The 20303-nt window shown below is 30.7% G+C and overlaps 2 protein-coding genes across 3 annotated transcripts; both read left to right on the plus strand.

The window, feature by feature from the left end:
• The first annotated feature begins 2292 nt into the window (after positions 1–2292).
• On the plus strand, positions 2293–11310 carry LOC111982919 (probable hexosyltransferase MUCI70). 2 transcript variants are annotated; one of them, XM_065768864.1, is made up of 10 exons: positions 2293–2562; positions 3220–3403; positions 3723–4007; positions 4182–4395; positions 4554–4663; positions 4750–4949; positions 9409–9512; positions 9951–10141; positions 10234–10433; positions 11095–11310. In XM_065768864.1, the coding sequence occupies exons 2-10, from the start codon at positions 3262–3264 to the stop codon at positions 11296–11298; spliced, it is 1650 nt and encodes a 549-aa protein (XP_065624936.1). In that variant the 5' UTR covers positions 2293–2562; positions 3220–3261; the 3' UTR covers positions 11299–11310. The 2 variants fall into 2 exon arrangements, with proteins under 2 accessions (XP_065624936.1, XP_023870308.1); XM_024014540.2 differs by having other exon boundaries at positions 2294–2562; positions 2733–3403.
• A 6408-nt stretch (positions 11311–17718) lies between these two features.
• Positions 17719–19470, plus strand: LOC111982923 (uncharacterized). Its single transcript, XM_024014545.2, has one exon. The coding sequence runs from the start codon at positions 18570–18572 to the stop codon at positions 19002–19004; it is 435 nt and encodes a 144-aa protein (XP_023870313.1). The 5' UTR covers positions 17719–18569; the 3' UTR covers positions 19005–19470.
• Positions 19471–20303: the final 833 nt, after the last annotated feature.

The raw sequence follows: 20303 nt of genomic DNA on the forward strand, positions 1-20303 counted from the left end.
TAAACATTTCTCAACATTATGTGAATTAGTACATGAATAATCTAAAGGTTAATAAAAAAAAAAAAAAAAAAATCTAAAGTTATCATTGTCAGCCAGTGTACACTATGTTCTTGAACGTTTTCAACTAAGAGATTGTGAAAATAGTAAATTATTGTTGACAATATCAATATTTAGAAGTCACTCCAACCTCTCTTTTTTTCATGGGATGCTGTATAGAAATTTAAAAACAACAAACAATAATTATTGTTGTAATTTTGTTTAGTAAAATTCGTGGAATTACTTTACTAGTAAACGGATTTGGCACTTGGCAGTAAGGAAAACATGTGAGGTTTTATTTTTTATTTTCTTTTAATATTTTCTTAAAAGTATTGATCTAAAAAATATTTTCTTTAAAGTAAGGTGTTGTGGTTCTTCTGGAAAGTGGTAAGTGATCAAGTTATGTTTGGTATCATAACAACTATTTGAGAATTCCATGTGTTCAAACTCATCTTGTTCAATTGTTGATAATTACAAATCCGATAGTTTTAAATGTTTGAAAATTTAAATTCACAAGAACATTCCCAAGAATTGACACTTTTGTTCGGATATATTTTAAATTTGAATTTATACTGAATTCAAACAACGCTATTTAAGAAATATAAAAATTCTTTTTTAAAAAACTTATACAAACTCATTTAGGAACTAAATAATTGATATAACTTGAAAATTATGTATGATTTTAAATGAGAAAGATACTCTTTTATTTTTTAATTTTTTTTAAAATATTATGGAAGAAAGATACTCTTGTGCATTGATAAACATCTCTCTTTGGAAGAAAATGATAATAATAATTATATAAAATCAGCTCTATATAGTTAATTATAAGGGGAGAAAATAAGAAGTGAAAATTTGAATATATATTTCATTTTGGAAATTCTTACAAATATAAATGATATTATGTGAGAATTGACATCTCTTATCTAAAAAATGGGAGTTATTACTCCTATTAAGGGCCTGTTAGTAAGAGTATTTAAATATAGTTTTTTATTTTAAAATTCATAAAATAGTGGGTCCCACATTTGAATTTATTGTTTATTTGATATTCTCTAAATACAATTTTTAGAAAATTGTATCCTATTTTTTTGGTTTAGTACAAGATTTTGAAAACAGCTGAAATGATGTTTTCAAGATACAAAAATGTTTTTAATGGCATAGTTGTAAATAAATTGAAAATAGTGAACCTCACAAATTTGTCCAAATTCTTTTATCTTTTAAACTAAGGAGCTTATCTTTATCACAAAAAAAAAAAAAAAATCTCACATTTCAAATTTGAAACTTATCATTATTATAAAAAAAAAGATACATAAACTCTAATCTCTTATCATTATATATATATATATATATATATATGTAATCTACAGATTCTACATGTTATTTTTTGTAATTTTTTTAAGAAATATAAAAAATAGAAATGGTTTCCCAAATGTTTTATTTTTGTTTTCAGTATTTTGAAAATTATTATTAAAAGTAGGAGTCAAACACTTATAAAGTAAAACATTATTATCTGAAAACTAGTTTTAATTTCAATTTAAAAAAAAAATGTTTTCATACTATTTTGAAAACAAAAATAAAAATTCTCCTATCAAACAATCCTAAGCTTTTCCAACATCTTTCTCAAAAAACAACCAAACTTTCACGAATTATAAAGCCAACAATTCTTGTTTTGAATTTCTTTCTAATTTTTTTTTTTGAATTTTGGGAAAAAAAAAACCTTCCTCTTTTTATTTATAGTAACACAATTCCTCATAAACTATAAATTGAACACTGTCCTTCTTACCATCTAGCTACAACAACTAATCATCATATCATTATATAATAGACTTATCGGTTGCTTGCTTTGATGCTGTCCCAAATTAGTCTTCTTATTAATCAATAAACTAAAAATAAAAAAAATAAAAAAAACTTAAAACAAACCAATTACCATATAGTTTCTATGCGACATGAAATAAAGTTCATTTAAAGAAATATCAAATGATATCATACAATTGTGACGTGCTATCATGACTATTAGCCAACCTGTTAAACTTTTTTTTTTTAAACAAAAATTTGATTCTTCAAAAAAAAAAAAAGAATTAGTTTCAAATTTTTAGTAAGTAATTGTTACCAAAAAAAAAAAAAGTGGTAATTACGAAATCTTTAATTAAAAAACTTTTATTGATTAAATATCAGTTTTTTATTTCTAACTTTTTGTTAAAAAATACCAATATTTAAATTGCATAGTATTCAGAGTTCTATGATTTTACGTTTCTTAAAGTTTTCAAAAATCAAAATTCAAAGTTTGTTTTGTTTTTTTGTTTTTGAAAAAAGAGATAAGATATTAAAAACTTTTCACATTGTGAGAGAGAGAGGGGCATAGAGAGAGAACCGCGAAAGCCAATCCCACGTAACAAAGAGTTTCTCTAAGAATTTTTTCGGAACAGAAACTCTTGAATTCGATCACAATAGAAAAACCCAGTTCATATAAACACTTAAAGTTTGGGATTTTGATTTGGGTTTTGGAATTTGAGGCGCATTGGCATAGAGGTAAGTCTTTTCTTTTTTCTTTGAATCTCTGTTTCTCATTATTGGGTTTTTGGTTTTTTTTAGGAAAAAAAGTTTTTGTGTAGGCATTGATCTGTTAGGATTTGGATTTTGGAGATAGATTTGAATTTCGAAAGAAGTTTTGGATTCTGATTCTTATTTGGGATTTGCAGGTTCCAATTTGATCCAAGTTGGAATTTTTTTATTCTTGTAAATATTTTATTCTTTAGAATTGGATCACATTGGTGTATGAGATTGTAATATTTGAAAGTTTAGTGGAAACTGTGAAGTGGGTCTGATTTTTTAGGATTCATATTGTAGTAACTTTGTGCATTAGGAATAAAGTTCGGGAATTGGTGTTTTTGAATGTAAAGAATTGTGGGTTTGTGAATGTGAGGTCATACATTTGGAGATTTGCTTAGTGATTTGGTAGAGTATTTGGTGGTGGGATTGGTACTGAAGTTGGACTTGGTCTTAGCATTTTGGTAGTTAACTTTGGAAGACAATTTCAGGATTTGTGAATGAGAGGGGTTTATAAAATAGATAGGAGATGAGACCAAAACTTGTGGAAGTGAAGGTACAATGACTGGAGGGTCATTGGGTTTACGTACTTCGAGTTATGGTTCTCTGCAACAACAGTTTCAGAATGGTTTCTTGCAGGCTACTCAGGCATCACCGGTACTTGTGCGAAAGCCTCCAAAGATGCTTCTTTCTAGTTCAAGGGAGAAGGAAAGGCTTCTTCCCTTTATTTGTCGATATGTTGGTCGAAGGAGGGTTGCAATGCTCCTCTTGGTTGTCCTTGCTCTTTTGGTTTTTGTATTTGGTTCCTTTACAGTTAATAAAGGTCTGTTTCTATCCCCATACCTTTTTTTTCCCCTTGATTGTGAGTTGTTATGATGTAGAATTGGAATTATTGTCACTGCTATTTATGATTGGGAACTACTAGTTATTGTTTACCATGGTTTGTTGAGTTCAAAATAGTCCTTTTTATTATTATTATCATTATTTTACAATTTCAATCAAGAGATGACTCGATAGGCACACTCACCATTGCTATGAGTTTCAGGATCCGGTTAACTTTCTATTTAGGTTTTTCATTGTGCTACTTATTTCCTTTGTTTTTCTTTTTAGCTGTTCTTCTGAATTGTTTGATGATGCTCCAGAATCAAACATCTCTTTACATATCGGAAGCATGACGCCTTATCGGTCAGATTTTCCTGTATTTTCAAATCCACTGGAAGTAGAAAATAGCCTTGGGGATAAAAATTCTTATGGACAGAACTCTTCGGGAGGAAATGATCAAAGCAGATCCCTGTCAATTCCTCCTCCTGCTACTATTACAACACTTAGAGATGTTATAAGGTCTACCCCTCGATTGGGCCATCAATGTGAAAATTTTACACTTCCTCCTCCCCCGCCTCCTGGTAGTAAAAAGATCGGACCACGCCGTAAGTTTGAGTGTTTCTTCTAAATATTATGAGCAACATACTTTTTTGTAACCATACACTTTCTAATATTAAATAAGTCTTTAATATCTTAACATGAATATATCAACTACTGTCCCCATCTAATTTGTTCTGGTAAAGTGTTGTTGATTGTGTTCTTTCTCATTTTCTTTTCAGCATGTGAAGTATGTTACCTTCCTGTTGAGGACGCTATAGCTAGCATGCCGAGCTCTCCATCAAAATCACCAGTGCTTCGGAATTTGACATATGTTCATGATGAAAATCCTATTAAAACTGAGACTCATGGAGGCTCTGACTTTGGTGGATATCCTTCTATGAAGCAGAGGAATGAATCGTTTGATATAAAAGAGTCAATGACAGTGCACTGTGGGTAGGTTTAAGTTTGGTTCTTATTGTTGCATTTTGCTTATGTATGATCTTCATTGTCCACAATAGCTTGTAAAGAATATTAATGTTTTTGTTTTTATTCTTTCAGCTAAATGCATCTGATTTTCTTCCTTTTCTGCTGGTGCATATTGTTTTGATCAGATTTGTTAAAGGAAGCAAACCTGGTGACCAAAGTGGATTTGATATTGATGAAGCTGATCTTATGGAGCTGGAGCAGTTCCATGAGGTTATTGTTGCATCAGCCATTTTTGGTACTACTGAGCATGAGCCATTCTATAAAGACTTTTTTAATTTTATACATATAATTTGCTTGTCCTCATGATTGCACCTTTGCTAGGAAACTATGACAATATCCAACAGCCCAGGAACATTAGTGAAGCAGCAAGGAAAAATATTCCTTTTTATATGTTTATTGATGAAAGGACAGAAGCTGTTATGAAGAATTCTACTGACTTGGACAGCAGTAAGAAGTTTGGATTTTGGAGAATCATTGTTGTTCGTAATATTCCATACAGTGATCCAAGACGTAATGGAAAGGTCAGTATGTTGTTGTTTGTTTGTTTGGTTTTTTTTTTTTGGTTTTTAAACCAGTAGATTTGCTTCTTGTTTTTGATCCTATATCAAATTTTAGCTTATATCAATCATGTTCCACACCCCCCCCCCCCCCCCCACCCCACCTTTTGAAATCGGTAACTTTGAGCATTCAATTAAGTTTTAGATTATCCTTTCATTTTCCTATTTTGTGTATGGAGCTTATTATGTTCTAACCACATTTGGAGAGAGGGAGATTGCATGACATGAAACATATATAAAAGAAAAAGATTGCATATGAATTAATTCTTTTATATTCAAGGGTAAAGTAGAAAATGCATGTTTACATGTTTATTTTCCAGTTAACTTTTGTTCTACATCTTCCTAACCTGTTATACCAATGCGCAAGCATATGCTAATTTAGTAATCATTATATCTTTGTTTTGCCTTTACACCATAAATCTGAATATATTGATACTGACCAAAGTGATTCTTTATGTTGTAACTAATGCTCAAAGTACAGATAGGTTGCCTGAGTTGTATTAGTATTGGTATTACTATTTTCAAATCTCTATCAGATACAAAAATGCATAGAGGCAAATGTCTTTGATGAGTTCTTTCAAGCATTGGATGGTGATGTCTTGAAATAGTTATTACAAAGCATAGTCATGAAAATTGTAGGGAAAAAGAAAGCATAGTCATAAATTTTTATTATTATTTCAGAATGGAAATCATCATATTATTCTTCTCTCTCTCTCTCTCTTCATGACAAGTTTTTGATTGGATACTTCATAAAATAAATTTATCTTGGTGAATGTGAAGATGATATGTGTATAACGTAACAATTTGCTCTAAATTTCATCTACTACTTCTAGTAAGTTTTTTCATAATTTAATTTGATTTTGCCATACTAATTATGCTTTTAACAATACATTAGTTGATAATTTGCATTATTGGGGCCTTCAAATACCTAATCAACATCTATACCAAAAAAAAAAAAAAAAAAAGTCCTTGAAATTATTTGCTGATGAAGTGCCGGAAATTTGAATTTGCTAACGGATTAAAATTGAAGTAGTTAGGACTTTACATGGTCAGATATGATTCTATGTACAATATATAGTGGAAGGAAGTCAAGAAGACATTAGGCCCAGAATCTGTATCTTGGCAAGGCCAAGGGGGTTTCAGTGGAAAAACTTGGAAGTTGACTTGTGAGCACTGAAACCATTTCTATAACGGTTCTATAGAAAAAAATCAATGTTACTTGGAGCTGTTTATATATATATATATATATATTTGAGTTCAAAGGCTAAGGAAAAAGAATTTCTTGGAGAACTTGTAGAAAAATGGGCCATTTTCTATACGGACTTGGTTGACGAATGATGACGTTCGTATAGTGTAAATATTTTTGTATGAAGCGTGAGAGACTAGTATCTACTAGACAAGCAAAATGAAAACTTTTATCAGATGAAAGCAATAAATATAAAGTTTAACTGCTTAGGTAAAAGAATGGTGGGAAATGTATATGCCAAGATTTGCAGGTGAATTGAGAAGTTGAATATAGATCAGGTTGGGTTCGTCATTGGTGAGGTTAAGAGTTCTATTTAGGAATGATAAGATATTAAGATTGTACAAATACAGAACAGTTACTTCTATGAATTATCTTCGAAGGCACATAGGGAAACTTTATACTCAGAGGGTTTAACTTTTCTTAAGTCTAGAGGTTCAGATAGAAAATGCTGGGGCCTTCTTGTGTTTACATTTTAAGTTGATGGTTGATGATGGCATAACCTTGTCATCAAGTTGTTTAACCTGAATGACAGTATTTTCAAGTGAATGACAGTATTTTCCTTCCGATCAATTGGTGAGAAGTTCCTTCAACCCACTTTGTGGCAGCTCAAATAAGCATCCATGTGTATTTTTAAAATTATGATTTATTAAAAGTCTTGTCTTATTTAGATGACTTAAGTCAACTAAACAAAAATATTCATAGATAGTCATTTACTACTACTACTATTACTACTACTACTATTTGAGGAATATTATTTTAAAAGTGGACTTTTGTTTTATCATGATATCTGAGGAATGAGGAAGTTCTGGGAAGTTGAGTTTACAGCAACTATAATGCTTTCAAACTATACTTAGGAGTAGTAGGACTTGTGGTAGTATTTTGAATGGAAAGGTTATGTAATTTTTTTTCTGGCAGCACAGCAGTTAAATTCTTTTTTCCCTTGTCTAGTGTTGTCCTTTGTTTCCCTGGCCCCTCCTTGGGCCTTCGCATTGCATGCAGGATCTCCTAGCCAATAGATCTACATGAAATTTGGTATCTTGACAAAATAAGATTGATGCTTTTAGATTTAGTGCTGAAGCTAATTTTGGCTATGGAGTGTGTACTTTAATTGTGGTCCTTTTGTGATTGAATATTCAATTAAAAGAGCCTGGTCTTATCATTCCTTGGCAATGAAAATTCTCAGATAAGAATCTGAAGTATATGTGAGCTTTCTGGTCCAAACTCATTGGATGCATGTGTAAATTATCTATTTGAAAAAAGAAAAAAGGCCTATATGGAGTATATGACCTTTTTGTGCAAAATTTGTTTAAGAAACTGGGGGTTCATGGGTTATATGTTCCTTATTCAGTAGCTCTCTGTTATAATAGAACTTTAAACTTTGATCTTAAGTATCACTTTGTCAAGTGAAAATTTGTATAATGACTGTGGCAGAGGATCAACTGCTTCGTAAAATTCTCTTTAAAAAAAAAAAAAAAAAAAAAAAAAAAACTGCTTCGTAAAAGCATAGGATCAACTACAATCTGCATAGTAGGACACCATCATAGCAATTTGGGCCTTTATTAGTGGCAGCATGTGTAGTGTCATATCTAGGGAACTTCGGTTTATGGTCTTTTCCTTATTTTCTGTCTCTTTGGTCATGCCAATAAGATCTCTTAGCTTGTTGCAGAGGTGACTTCAAGAGTCATCAAAGCTCTGATTTGTTGAATGCTATTCCATTATGTTTGATGTATCGTATTTAGGGGAAGCGCAATTCTAGGATGTTTGAAGGAATTGAAGCCTCATTGCTTCAAGTGAAACTCTGTTTCTTGGATTGTTGTTTGATTGACTTAGGACTATTCTGGATGTTAATTGTTCTTTTGTTTGGAGTTCCTTGATTTTTGTAATTTTTGAACTTGTATTCTTGTGTACTAGGGCTTTTAACTGTTTTAGTTCAATTAAACTTCAATATGCAAGGGTTATATTGTGGTGGCCTTTATATTGTAGCAAATCTTGGGGGATGACATGGTCAGTTAAAAATCAACAGTTCTTCTTTTTCAGTCTTTCATCATCATCATCATCATCATCCTACTTGTTGTATAATAGCGTTTAAAAAAATTGTTTGTTTGTTTTATTTTTTACTTTTTTTTACACTTCACCACAGAAGGATTTTGGGTTGTGTGTTTGTGCATGATTTTAGGCATGTATATACACATGCATGCCAACTATATTGTTTGATATGACTCTCCACCTGAAGGTGGTCCAACTTTTGTTGTGTCGTTAATACCTTTATTTTATTTTATTTTATGTTATTTCCCAAAAGTAAGGATTTAATATGTTTAACGTTTGACAAAACAAAGTAATTTTTTATTTGAATTTAGTTAAGTCAGCCCCAACCTTACTTCCCGTCAAATTCTCTCAAAAGTGAGAAACAATGGTTTCAGTTTTCTCAAGCTCTTAAATTTACCTATTTCAATTAAATTTAAATTATTCACTTCCCCAGTTCCACTTCCAAGCTTCTATTAAATATTCAGGAAGGTAAAATCTTTCGCTCTCTCCCATTAAATAATAATAAAAAATTCCTGTTTTACTACTATAAATCCATGAAAAGAAGCAAAAATGTGAAATTAGTTGTAGGTTTTACTAATAACAAAATCGAACTTTACAACATATGCCATGGGGTCAATGCTGGCTCAAAGGGGGAAAAAGTGCAAAGTAAATAACCGAAGAATCCTGTGAGCCCACAGGTAAGGTTGCATATATTTTTCTTCAATCTCCCTTTTTTTTTTTTCCTTGGGGTGGTCTGGAGAGCAAATGAGGGGCTCTGCCTCTAAACTTCCTTTTTCTGTGATGGAATACACGCTTAGATTATTTGCATTGCATTTCATTAGATTATCTGCTTAGATTGAAGTGTGCTTTTCATCCTTGTCCTTGTTCTTCTCTTTTAGATTTGGTTGAGCATTGTAGTTTGAGAGCTGTTTGTAATTCTCCCTGAGTGCACCCCTGGTGTACTTAGTTTGTTTTTATTAATAAAATTTTTCGTTAATTATCAAAAAAAAAAAATATATATATTATCTGCATTTCATTTTTTATATTAGTTACCCCTGCAATCTATTATGGGGAAAAATTGTGATGAAGAAATTAGAAATCTTTTGAGTCCTTAGGTCTATTAGATGTTGATCCTGTATGTACTTGTGACAGGTACCAAAGCTTCTATTGCATAGGATCTTCCCCAATGTGCGTTACTCTATATGGATTGATGGAAAGCTCCAGCTTGTTGTGGATCCATATCAAATTCTTGAGAGGTACATCCTGTCGTCTGTTTGTGTTTACCTTTTATGCTCTTGGTATGTGGAAACCTCTACGTAGGTGATTTCTTAATGGCTATGACATTTATAGGGTAAAACAGGCATCAGAGAGTTTCACCATATTTGATATGTTTCCAAGAATGATCTTTGACCCAAGTAGTGTAATTGGATATTTACCTAGTCAATAGCTTTATTTCTCTCAAAATTTTATTAATTTTGATATTCAAGAAATTATTATTTCTTAATTTCAGATAGATAATTGTAGATATTGTCAATATTGTTTACCGATGCAAGTAATGTAATTGTAGATTTCATCTTGATCACCTGCTTTATTTTCTGAAGAATCTAATGGCATTGATGTTCATGAGTGGAGGAAGGGACATGATTATCTGAGCTCAAAGGAAATCATTTAATATTTTTTTAATATGTTGCCAGGTTCTTGTGGCGTGAAAATGCTAATATCGCCATCTCAAGACACTATAAACGCTATGATGTGTTTGTAGAGGCTGAAGCTAATAAAAATGCTGGGAAATTCGACAATGCCTCCATTGACTACCAGATCGATTTTTATAGAAGGGAGGAGAATTTAACAGCATATAATGAGTCTAAGCTTCCGATTACTAGTGGTAGGTTTCATGCATTCATGTTTGCAGGAATAACTTTGAAGATATTTATACATGAACATATTTTATTCTTGCAATTGTACATGTTTTTCCAGATGTTCCTGAAGGTTGTGTCATTCTAAAGGAGCACATTCCCATCACAAATCTATTTACCTGTCTATGGTTCAATGAAGTTGATCGTTTTACTCCTAGGGATCAGTTAAGCTTTTCCACTGTTAGAGACAAAATAATGTCAAAAGTTAGTTGGAGCATCAATATGTTCGAGGATTGTGAAAGACGTAACTTTGTGATACAGGTTAGCATTTACTTATTGCCATATGGATGCAGGGAAATTTTTTTTTAGAGCATTTTAGCTTAAGTGAAATTTGCATTTATTTCTCAATAGAAAGCTATTTGATCTAAGTTTGTACTCAAGATAAAGAGTAGGACATACTGTTAACACATTGATTGGTACCACTTTTCTTAAAGTGGTGTAATTTGCATGAGAACATGCCATTGGGTCAGACACAGACACAGGCAGATGCACATACATATTTATGTTATTATGTTTTTTTTCCTTGCTAGAGGAATCGTAGTTTTCTCTGCTTTCTTCCCCAGTTTCCTCTCACTGGGTAGTTAAGGTGCAGCTGGTCCTATATTATGGGAGTGTGGAGAAAAAATTGTCAGGATGGGGAAGGTTTTTTCCACTTCTATCTTATTTAATTTGTCATTCTTTTGGTGTTTATAGCATTTAAATCTTTAACGTCCATTTCCCATAATGCTGCCACAGGAGGAATTTCTCTTCCCCAGAAAATGTTGGAAAGTTGAATGTTCCTAGTTGCATTCTAGTGTCTGCATTTGAAACTGGTTAAAAACATGTAGATAAAAATAGATCCACCACCCCCCCTTTTTTCCTTGAGAAAAAAATATTTAGATTCTCTTTTGTATATGCTCAGTGTGAAAATTTTGACATACAGGATTACCACAAAGGTGTAACAAAGCCCCCACCCAGGCCTCGTCCAGTTGGTTCAGTTATCCGTCATCCACCACCTTTGCCTCGTTCTATTCCAATTGTAAGGTCTCCAGTGAAGAAGAGCAATAGGCGAAAAGGAGAGAGGAGATCTGGTCAGAAGCGTCATCGTAAAGTTATTGCTGGTAGTAGAGATAACAATTCATTTTAGTTCTTTTTTTTTTAATAGAGAGAAGAGAGAGAAAGGGGGGGGGGGGGGGTGGGAGGGTTGGGGGCGGTGGGGCGCTTAAGAAATTGTCATCTTTTGATTTTTCTTTCTTTCATTCAAATTATACATCACGGGTTAGGAAATTGTGGTTAGATTCTTGCAGGATGGTTGAGGACAACAGTGGCTCTAATTTTGTTTTAGAAAAATGTTGATAAATATCCATTTTTGTTGTAAATACCTTTACTACAAATAATTGTCATATAAGCTGCTCTGCCATTTTCAGTAGCCTTAAACAATGAGTTGTTTTCCCCGGACAATAGACTTTTCATTTTCATGTTATTGGTAGTTCTTTGGTGCTATACCAGCCGGAAAATGTGAGACTTATCCACATTTATTTCGATAGACAAAAGCCCATTAGAGTGAAATATGTCTTTTGCTTTCAAAGAGCGGAAAATATTTTCCAAAATGTTACATACTCAATAGACTCACAAATGGGGTTCAAGTGATAGTTTAGTGGCATGAAGATAAATTGCTTAGTCCATTAGGGGTGAGAAGCTCCTGGGTTACTTGGTAATTGGTTTTGGTGGGTGGGTTCAATTACCCATAAGAGTTTGATTGCCAGTGAGATTGTTATGCTGCATGCTTTGTGTAACTAAAATGAGCGAAGTTTTCTTATGTCATTAAATAAAAAAAGTGGTAGTTTAGTGGTAATGACATTCTTTGTAATGTCTTGTGTTTGTGGTTTGCACTCTAGCTCCTCTCTCCCCACTATGCTTATCTAAAAAATAAAAGACTCAAATAAATTTCATTTGAGAAAGAACACTCCTAGCATTAACTTATCTCCTTCTCTCTCTTCAATCAAGCGTTAGCGTTTGTTGATTGATATTGATTGAACGTTGACTAGTTTTCTCGAACAAGTCGTTTTCTTGTTTAGATTTTTGAATGATTTCTAGTAAAATGGATTTTGACAAAATACATTTTGCTATGAAATAAAGTTTAGTGTACTGCCAAAATTCATTTTAAAAAATAATTTTGTTAGAATGAAATTGCATTTGGTTATGTTACTTAGAGAACACTTTTTTCCCCTTTTTTTTACCAATGTACATTGTTGGTCTTTAAAGTTTGGGAATTACATTTTGACTATTCATATTTGATTCTATTTTCATATTCACCATACTGTCTATTTTCATTAATGTTACTATCAAGTGTCCTTCATGTTTTATTCTTTCATGAAATACTAATTATAAAATGTTGTCGAATGGAGAAATTTCATGATCAAATTAGTAACAAAAAACAGTAGGACCAATATAAAAACGAAATCTAACATGAATGGCCAAAATGAAATCCATCCAAATTTTAGAGGGCCAAAAGTGTACTTTATTCTTTATTTTTATTAAGTAATGATTTATCATTAAAATATTATATACTTTTATATAATAGTTTGAGTACATAAAACAAAAATATCAAGTAGAAGGTAGAAGATAATATAATCATACTTACACACAAACAAAAATATTAGTTTTTTTAAATCAGATAATTTTGTACATAAAAAATTAAAAAGAAAAATAACCAATACCAATTTCTCAAAACAAAAATCAACAATTTCTATAATTCTAGATCTATGCACGTACAATTTTTTCATTGAGACTTTCCATGGTCTCTCCAACAAGTGCCTATAAATATAATAAACAAGTAAAATAGTTATGGGGGAAATGAAACAAATTTATTCTTAGCCAATATCGTACAGCTAACAATGTGTCCGTTTCTAAAACCATCATTCTCAAATTTAAATTCCAAAGATGTTGAACTCCAATCTAAGCCTAGACTCCGGCATGTAAATCCAAAATTGAGTGTGAAGCCTTTGATCCATTCGCCTTAGTTTACTTCCTTCTCTTTCCTTGACTAGTCCATGTCAGGAGTCAGGAAAGAACTAGAATTTGAATTAGTGGACATGAATAAAAGAAATTTCATGCGAATCCAAAGTAGTGTCTATCAGATATTAGCAAAATATCTATAGAAGAAACGACAAAAAAATAATTTTTATTACTATATTCCAACTAAACCATCTATTAAAATGGAACTCAAACTCAATGTTCTTTTAAATTCTAAAAAACATCTATGATTGATTATGTATTAAATTTAGTAATAATATCCCTTTCAAAAATTAAAGAGTTTTTTTACAAAATCATCTTTCATAATCAAAGTGTTTTATGAAATTTTGTTTAAGAATTATAAAAAATTGGGATATTGGCATTAGATGTTGACGCTACATCACTAGAATTATTTTTTGAAATATTTGCATTTTTTTTAATGTCAAATATTGTAGTACTTTTCTCATAATTTACAAATCAAACTAATAAAAAAAAAGTACTTACTTTAAAAAAAAAAAAAAAAAAACAAATGAATGAATTGTTTAGGTGCAGTCAAATAGCAAGAAGTAAAATACTGTTTAAGTAAAGTCTAATAACAACAAATTATGTCTTCAAAAAAAAAAAAAAATTATGACATCATTTTATTGGACAAACTAAATATGATTGGCAAACTTATGAGATACTTAATGTAAAATATGGATGGAGGGATTGTTAATGCAAATAAAATAGAACTTCCGGGAACAAAATTCAAAATTTAAAATTTTAGGGTGTAAAATTCAAATACTCCTAAACTTTAGGGGAACAATTTGCATTTTCGCCTAATTTATATATATATCTATCTATCTATATCATATAAATTGAAAGTCATTTGACTTTTTGTTGACTTTTTTTAACATGATCACATAAAATTTTTAAAACTCACATTTTTCCAAAATTACCCTTCTGATATTTTTTTTTATTAGATTAAAGTATACTTTTGGCCCTTAAAATTTGAAATTGTCTTTATTTTGGCCCTTTATACTAGAAATTTATTTTTTTATTTTTTTATTTTGACCTTTATATTTTATTCTATTTTGTATTAACTTTTTCTTTCAATATGAAACCATAATCAAACATGAATGACTAAAATAAAAATTTTGAAACTTAAAGGATCAAAATGAAAAGAACTCCAAATTTTAAGGACCAAAAGTTTTTTTTTAGCCAGTTTTTATTTATTTATTTATCTTTAGAGTTGCAAATAATGCTAAAGTATATTAGTTTAATCTAATTAAAACTTCTTGTTCTTTTAGATAAAGCAACCAAACATTTTCTGTATTATGGTTAAATTAAGTTTGATATTCTCTCAACTCAATCTAATTAAATAAGATATGTTCTTTTCTACTTCTTTAATTTGATTTTTTTTATTTACTTATTGAAATTAATAAATTATGTATCATATATGAATATTATTTTATCAAACTTTCTAGAGTATTAATGCGCATGTTAGTTTGCTTATTTATTTATTTATTGACATTAATAAATTATGTATCATATATGAATTTTTTTTTGTCAAACTTTCTAGAGTATTACACATGTTAAAAAGTAGTTATGTCTATTATTGAAGTTATCATTGAATTTTTATTTTATTTTTTGAGAAACAAGTTATCATTGAATTTGGAAAATTTTTTTTTAAAGATTTTTGGTTTGACTTAATGTTAAGGGCCCATTTTATTGGGGTGGGGACCTCATCGCAATTAGTACAAAATTTTTCAATTGTTACATTTGATGGTTGCTTAAAATTTATATTAAAATGAAACTGTTAAGATTTTATCCAAATTAATAGTAGTTGCACAAAATTTGTTCAATTACTGTATTTTAACTTTCTTAAATTTGGATTAAAATGAAATAAAAAAATGAGTCTTTAAATACAACTCCAACGATTTCATTTAAAGTTTGCAGATTAATTTCTAACAAGCCCAGACCAGGGGATGGATTATCAATTCCTCTTTCTTTCTTTTTTTTTTTTTTTTTTTTGTTCTATTTTGTTTTATGGACTTTTTGTCTTGGTCGGCAGTCTTATATGTTGATAAATCTAAATTGAAAATATGAATTTTTTCTAATTACGTGTCACGAAATTCCCATTAGAGATTCAATCGAAGAAAATAATCTGTTTTATTTTTAAGGTCACGTAAATCATGTGGATTCATTGTGGAATGACTTGGTTACAACCTCAACAGAGCAAAAAACTAAAAATGCTAGCATCGGACTTCTATTGACTAAATTTTATTGGATAATTTTTCATTTTTAGATACAAATAGTTGTATGTGACGTGATAGTTGTTGGAACATTTTAATATTAAAATATAATTTTTAATAAATTAATTAAACAGTAAGTTAGTAAATTCCATGAGAAAAAAAGTGGAAATTTCATGTGGTTAATAAGTGAGTAGTTAGCGTTTTTCTATATAAAAAAAAAAAAAAGTTAGCGTTTTAGTAAAATTTTAGATGGCAAATTATTGTTTGTTCTAATCTGGTCTACCACTAAAATTATTTTTTTATTCACCAACTAGTAACAAATTTTCACCTTAATTTTGTTATAAAAATATTGCAAACATAATATTTCTCTTTAGTAAAACATTTTATTACTTGGGCATGGAGATAGCCTTGTATTTTAATACTCTTTGAATAATAATATTTCTATCTCTACTGTCAAAAAAAAAAAAAAAAAACATTGATTTATAGGAGAGGGGTGCTCATTCATCTATAAGGTTTTAAGTTATTGAGTTAAGATTTTAGAAAAGAACTTATAAACTCAAACAAAGGCAAGCTTAGCCATTTCCCCTGTATTGAAGGTAGAAAGCCTTATTTGCTCTCTTCATTATTATAATTAGGTAACTTCTTTGACCCTCTTTACAGATCATACTGTGAAAATTACTCCCTCTGTAGCTCAACTTTTTTTTTTTTTTTTTGGCTTTTTAAAATTATTATTATTATTAAAAGAAGAATCCCAATCCCTATCCCTAAACAGCTGTGTGGGAGACTACACAATGATGTCGGCCTCTGTGGAGATCTTAATCTATAGGATATAATAAGATACTTTGTCATTGATTTGCCGCACAGAGCAAAACAGTACAGCTACTTTGTTTGAAATAAAATATCCCATTATTGCTTTGCACCATCAACATTAGATCAAGAAATATCAAGCTAAGATCAGCATAGAATAAAAAGGCAATATTGAAATTTAAAAAAGGAAAAAAAGTCCTTTGGAAGAAATGGAAAGCAACTCTGAATTTGGTGTGGAACTTAAAAAATTAAGGGATAAACACATGATGGCATTGATTTTTTTTTTTTTAGTCTTCTTTGACGCCTTCCAATATGAGTTCAAATCTTCTGTCCCACTTTATACTCCACCAATAAATGCTTGCCATGTGTTCACCTAATTAATTATATATTATCATTATTGACTTATTAATACTACAGTTAGTATTAATTAATAGTAGCATTTAATTAATTATGTGAACACATGGTAAGTATTTATTGGTGGAGTATAGAGTGTAGTAGGAAAAGTGAGACAGAAAATTTGGACTCAACCAATATGCAATTAAACTAAACATGAGAAGCATTAAGAAGAAAATTCATAATCAAATGGAGTCCATTAAGCAAATTTTGTTGACAATATGCAATTTGCAATTTCACATCAAGATATCAATAACTTCTTCTTCTTCTTGCAATGAATGTATTAATGGAGATTTGAAATCAATGGTGCCGTATCCCCTTCACAATATAATGTAATCTGTCAATTATATGTGTAACAGTTAATTTTTGTTGTAATTAAAAGCATTTAATATCTAAGCATTTCTTACATGATACAAAACTGACTAAAACTTAAAGTAAAGATATAAATATAGATAATTTTATTTCACTGATTTAATCCAAAATTAAAAACTTTCTAGCATCATATTTTATAAAATTGTTGAATAATCACAAACAGCTAATGTTGTGAGTAATTATTAATAAATGAAAAAGTGATATTAATTGTGCGCCAAGATGAAAATCAATAAGAAATTGACTACATCAATATTTTATAAAAATATTGTAAAATATAAAATATTAATAAATAATTTGTAATGGTAGAATTATTCAAAATTGTTTGAACAATTGAGATAACCTATATATAATATCCTTATTATATCTTCTCCCATAAATAAATTAGCAAGAGTGAAATTCGGATAAGCATTCAAAATTTATAGGGGGATATTTTAATGTTTAGTAGCTCAACAGAAGGAGAAGAATAGCAAAGGTCAATTAAAGATAAGTATAAATTTCATCCTAAAGATAGCCCTTTACCTTTTTGACCCGCATTAAAGTTATTATCCATCTCTTTGTCTAACTAGTGGACAATAAATTGAGTTATAGAAGAAAAGAAAAGAAAGAAATGAAAATGAACACACTTTAATAATGATTTCTTAACTGTTATCCTTCCTTTTTTTTTTTTAATCCTAAATTGAGATATATATATATATATATTTTAGACCTTTTTTTTTTACAAGATTAAATTTTTACTCTATCCTATTCTATTATCTAAGTGAATAAGTGTGTGACCACAAGATGTGCAATCGCTTAGCAGAAGAAGCAGGAAACCGGAAGTCACCAGAAAAGCATGGCACTATTTTGCATGGTTTTAGGATATGGAGAAGGAAGCAATCTCTATGCCATTTAAGGCATTTATTTCCAACGTCCACCTTATTATTCATCCTCACCAGTCACCACATCTCTAAAATCCAAAACCCCAATATATAAATAATTAAATAAATAAAAACCCTCCAAGACTAAAACCTCCTTAATGCTAGTGCACACTGCACTCTTATCTCTCTGCTCTTTTCTTTCTCCTCCCAAAAAAGAACTACCACTTGTTATAAACCCTTTCCAGCTTCATCTCCCTTCATTGCCTCAGCTATTGGGTTTTGGATCCACGGTTTTCTTCTCTCTCTAATTACTGTCTTTTTTGTTTCTTTGTACTGAGTATTGAATATCGAGGTTTGGGTTTATGTGGTTTTAGTCTTTTTTTTTTTGATAAGCCTGTTGTTAAATTGATAGGAGAAGCAAATATGTGGTTTTGGTCAATAGGTTCTTTGGGTTTTTAGAATTGTACAGTAAAATCTAAGATTGGGTTCTGATCAATGCTTTATTTGTATTCCTATTAATTTTAGAATTGGATTCATAGGTTGGTATTGACTTTGATCAATTATTCACAGTAAAGAGTAGGGTTTTGGGTTTTTCTGCTTTTCTTATGACTCTGCATTGAAAGTTGTGGTTCAAAAGGATTTTGATGTTGTTGAGCCATTGTTGAATTGAGATTGGAGCTAACCTTATTATAGGAGAAGAAAGTTAAATTTGAATTTTTTTTATAAATTTTTTATTATCAATGGGATCATCTGGTTTTTTATTGATATGTATTCTCCATTCTGGGATTGCTCTGACTTGTGGAGCTTTAATGATGTTTTACTCCCATGAGGTCTATGTGTTTGGCCATGGCCTTGAGACCGCGATTAAGCTTCAAGGATCAACACCCCATGATCAGTTACTAATTGGAACCTCCGATTCCTTCTCGGGTTTGCTTTTATTTGCAATAGGGTCCCTTTTGTTCATGATGGGTTTTGTTCAGGACAGAGAGTTTCAGAGTTTTTTTGCCAGGGGATGTGTGTTTCTTCACATCTCCATGGCTGTTTGGAGAGTATATGTTGGGATGAAGCTTGAGGATCTTGCTTTTGATTGGCCAAGGCAGGTTTTTGGGCATATTGCGTTGGCACTTTCTTGGGTTTTCTTTCTTGTGTACTCATGGAGAGAGAAGTATGATTAGTTTTGCAGTCACTTTGTTAAGGTGCAATCATGAGGGAATTCGAATTGTTGTGGACAGTTAATGAAGCTGTTGTTTTCTCCCTCTGCCTGCTGCTTGGTTATACTTTAATTGAATGAGTTTGAGCTGGAATTGATTTTGAACTCTGGTTTTCACCCAAGTGGATTTTATTGGTTTTCTGTCCTGTGAGGTTGCAGGGGTATGTTGGAGTAGGAGAAAATTGGAGACACAGCACGTATTGAATTTCAGGTAACTTAAACCTTGGTTAGAGTCTGATTATGCTTCAACTCTAAGAAAGTGAAATAGGATCTGGGTTGCAATCTTTGCTCAAATCTTTGAGGATCTTAGAAATGCTTTAGTTTCTGTACTTTTGGCATCATGTAATGAAGATCCTTGTAAATTGCTCCACTTATATGTCATCATGTACACGACAATGAGAATGTTTAATTCCTGTTATACTTCTCGGGCACTAGCATCTTTATCATTCCCACCCACTTTACCTTTAAACAAAATGCTTTTTTCAAATTTTCATAACCAAATCATAAAATCTTGAAGCAAATTAACGAAATTTACAGCCTAAACAACCTTGTGCAGTACCAATTCCTTTTCCTTTGACATAGGAATTATTCTAATTTCCAACCATGATAATGCTGTTCGGTCTAATCAGTGGGATTGTGGTGAGATGGAAGCTCTTACGATAGACGATCTTCTCCAGTTTGATCCATCATTTGGGGTTTGTCATTGAAATATCCTAAATTGCTTGCGTTTGTGCCTATTATTATCCTTGCTTGCTAATGCTGAAAAATTAATTAATCACAACTTATTGGATCTTCGTTTCGATTTGTAATTGGTGAGATTGGGGAGAAAAAGATCTTTATGGGACAGTACTGCCTTTGCTCTTCAGAATGCCAAGCAAATGTCTCGTGAAGTCGTGATATTATGATTTGCACCAAGGAAAAGGAAGTAGCACAAGATACTACAGATTTTAGTACATAATTTTTACAAATTGATGTGATAATAAATGTAAATTGGTGGACTTGAAAAACATAACATATGAATGTCTGATTTTTTTTTTTTTTGGAATGGTAAAAAATTTATTTGCTCTCTCAAAGTTATTACTATATTTACTACAAGACTATATTTACTACAAGAACTTATATATTGTCGTGACAATAAATGTGATTGGTATCACATCAATTATATAGGTGAAACATCAATTTATAAGATTTATACAATAAAATTTGTATTATTCCTAAGATCACTGGCAATTATTTCTTGTTTTAAATGCCTAGGTTTATGTTT

The sequence above is a fragment of the Quercus suber genome, unplaced genomic scaffold (assembly GCF_002906115.3).
Source record: "Quercus suber isolate HL8 unplaced genomic scaffold, Cork oak 2.0 scaffold_27, whole genome shotgun sequence".
Taxonomy (NCBI): domain Eukaryota; kingdom Viridiplantae; phylum Streptophyta; class Magnoliopsida; order Fagales; family Fagaceae; genus Quercus; species Quercus suber.

Excerpts from the sequence above, each read along its gene's own strand:
- LOC111982919 (XM_024014540.2), top strand. The coding sequence starts at position 3,142 with ATGACTGGAGGGTCATTGGGTTTACGTACTTCGAGTTATGGTTCTCTG. Across the intron at positions 4,950-9,408 it reads ATCCAAGACGTAATGGAAAG|GTACCAAAGCTTCTATTGCA; the intron begins GTCAGTATGTTG and ends TACTTGTGACAG. Across the intron at positions 9,513-9,950 it reads CCATATCAAATTCTTGAGAG|GTTCTTGTGGCGTGAAAATG; the intron begins GTACATCCTGTC and ends ATATGTTGCCAG.
- LOC111982923 (XM_024014545.2), top strand. The coding sequence starts at position 18,570 with ATGGGATCATCTGGTTTTTTATTGATATGTATTCTCCATTCTGGGATT.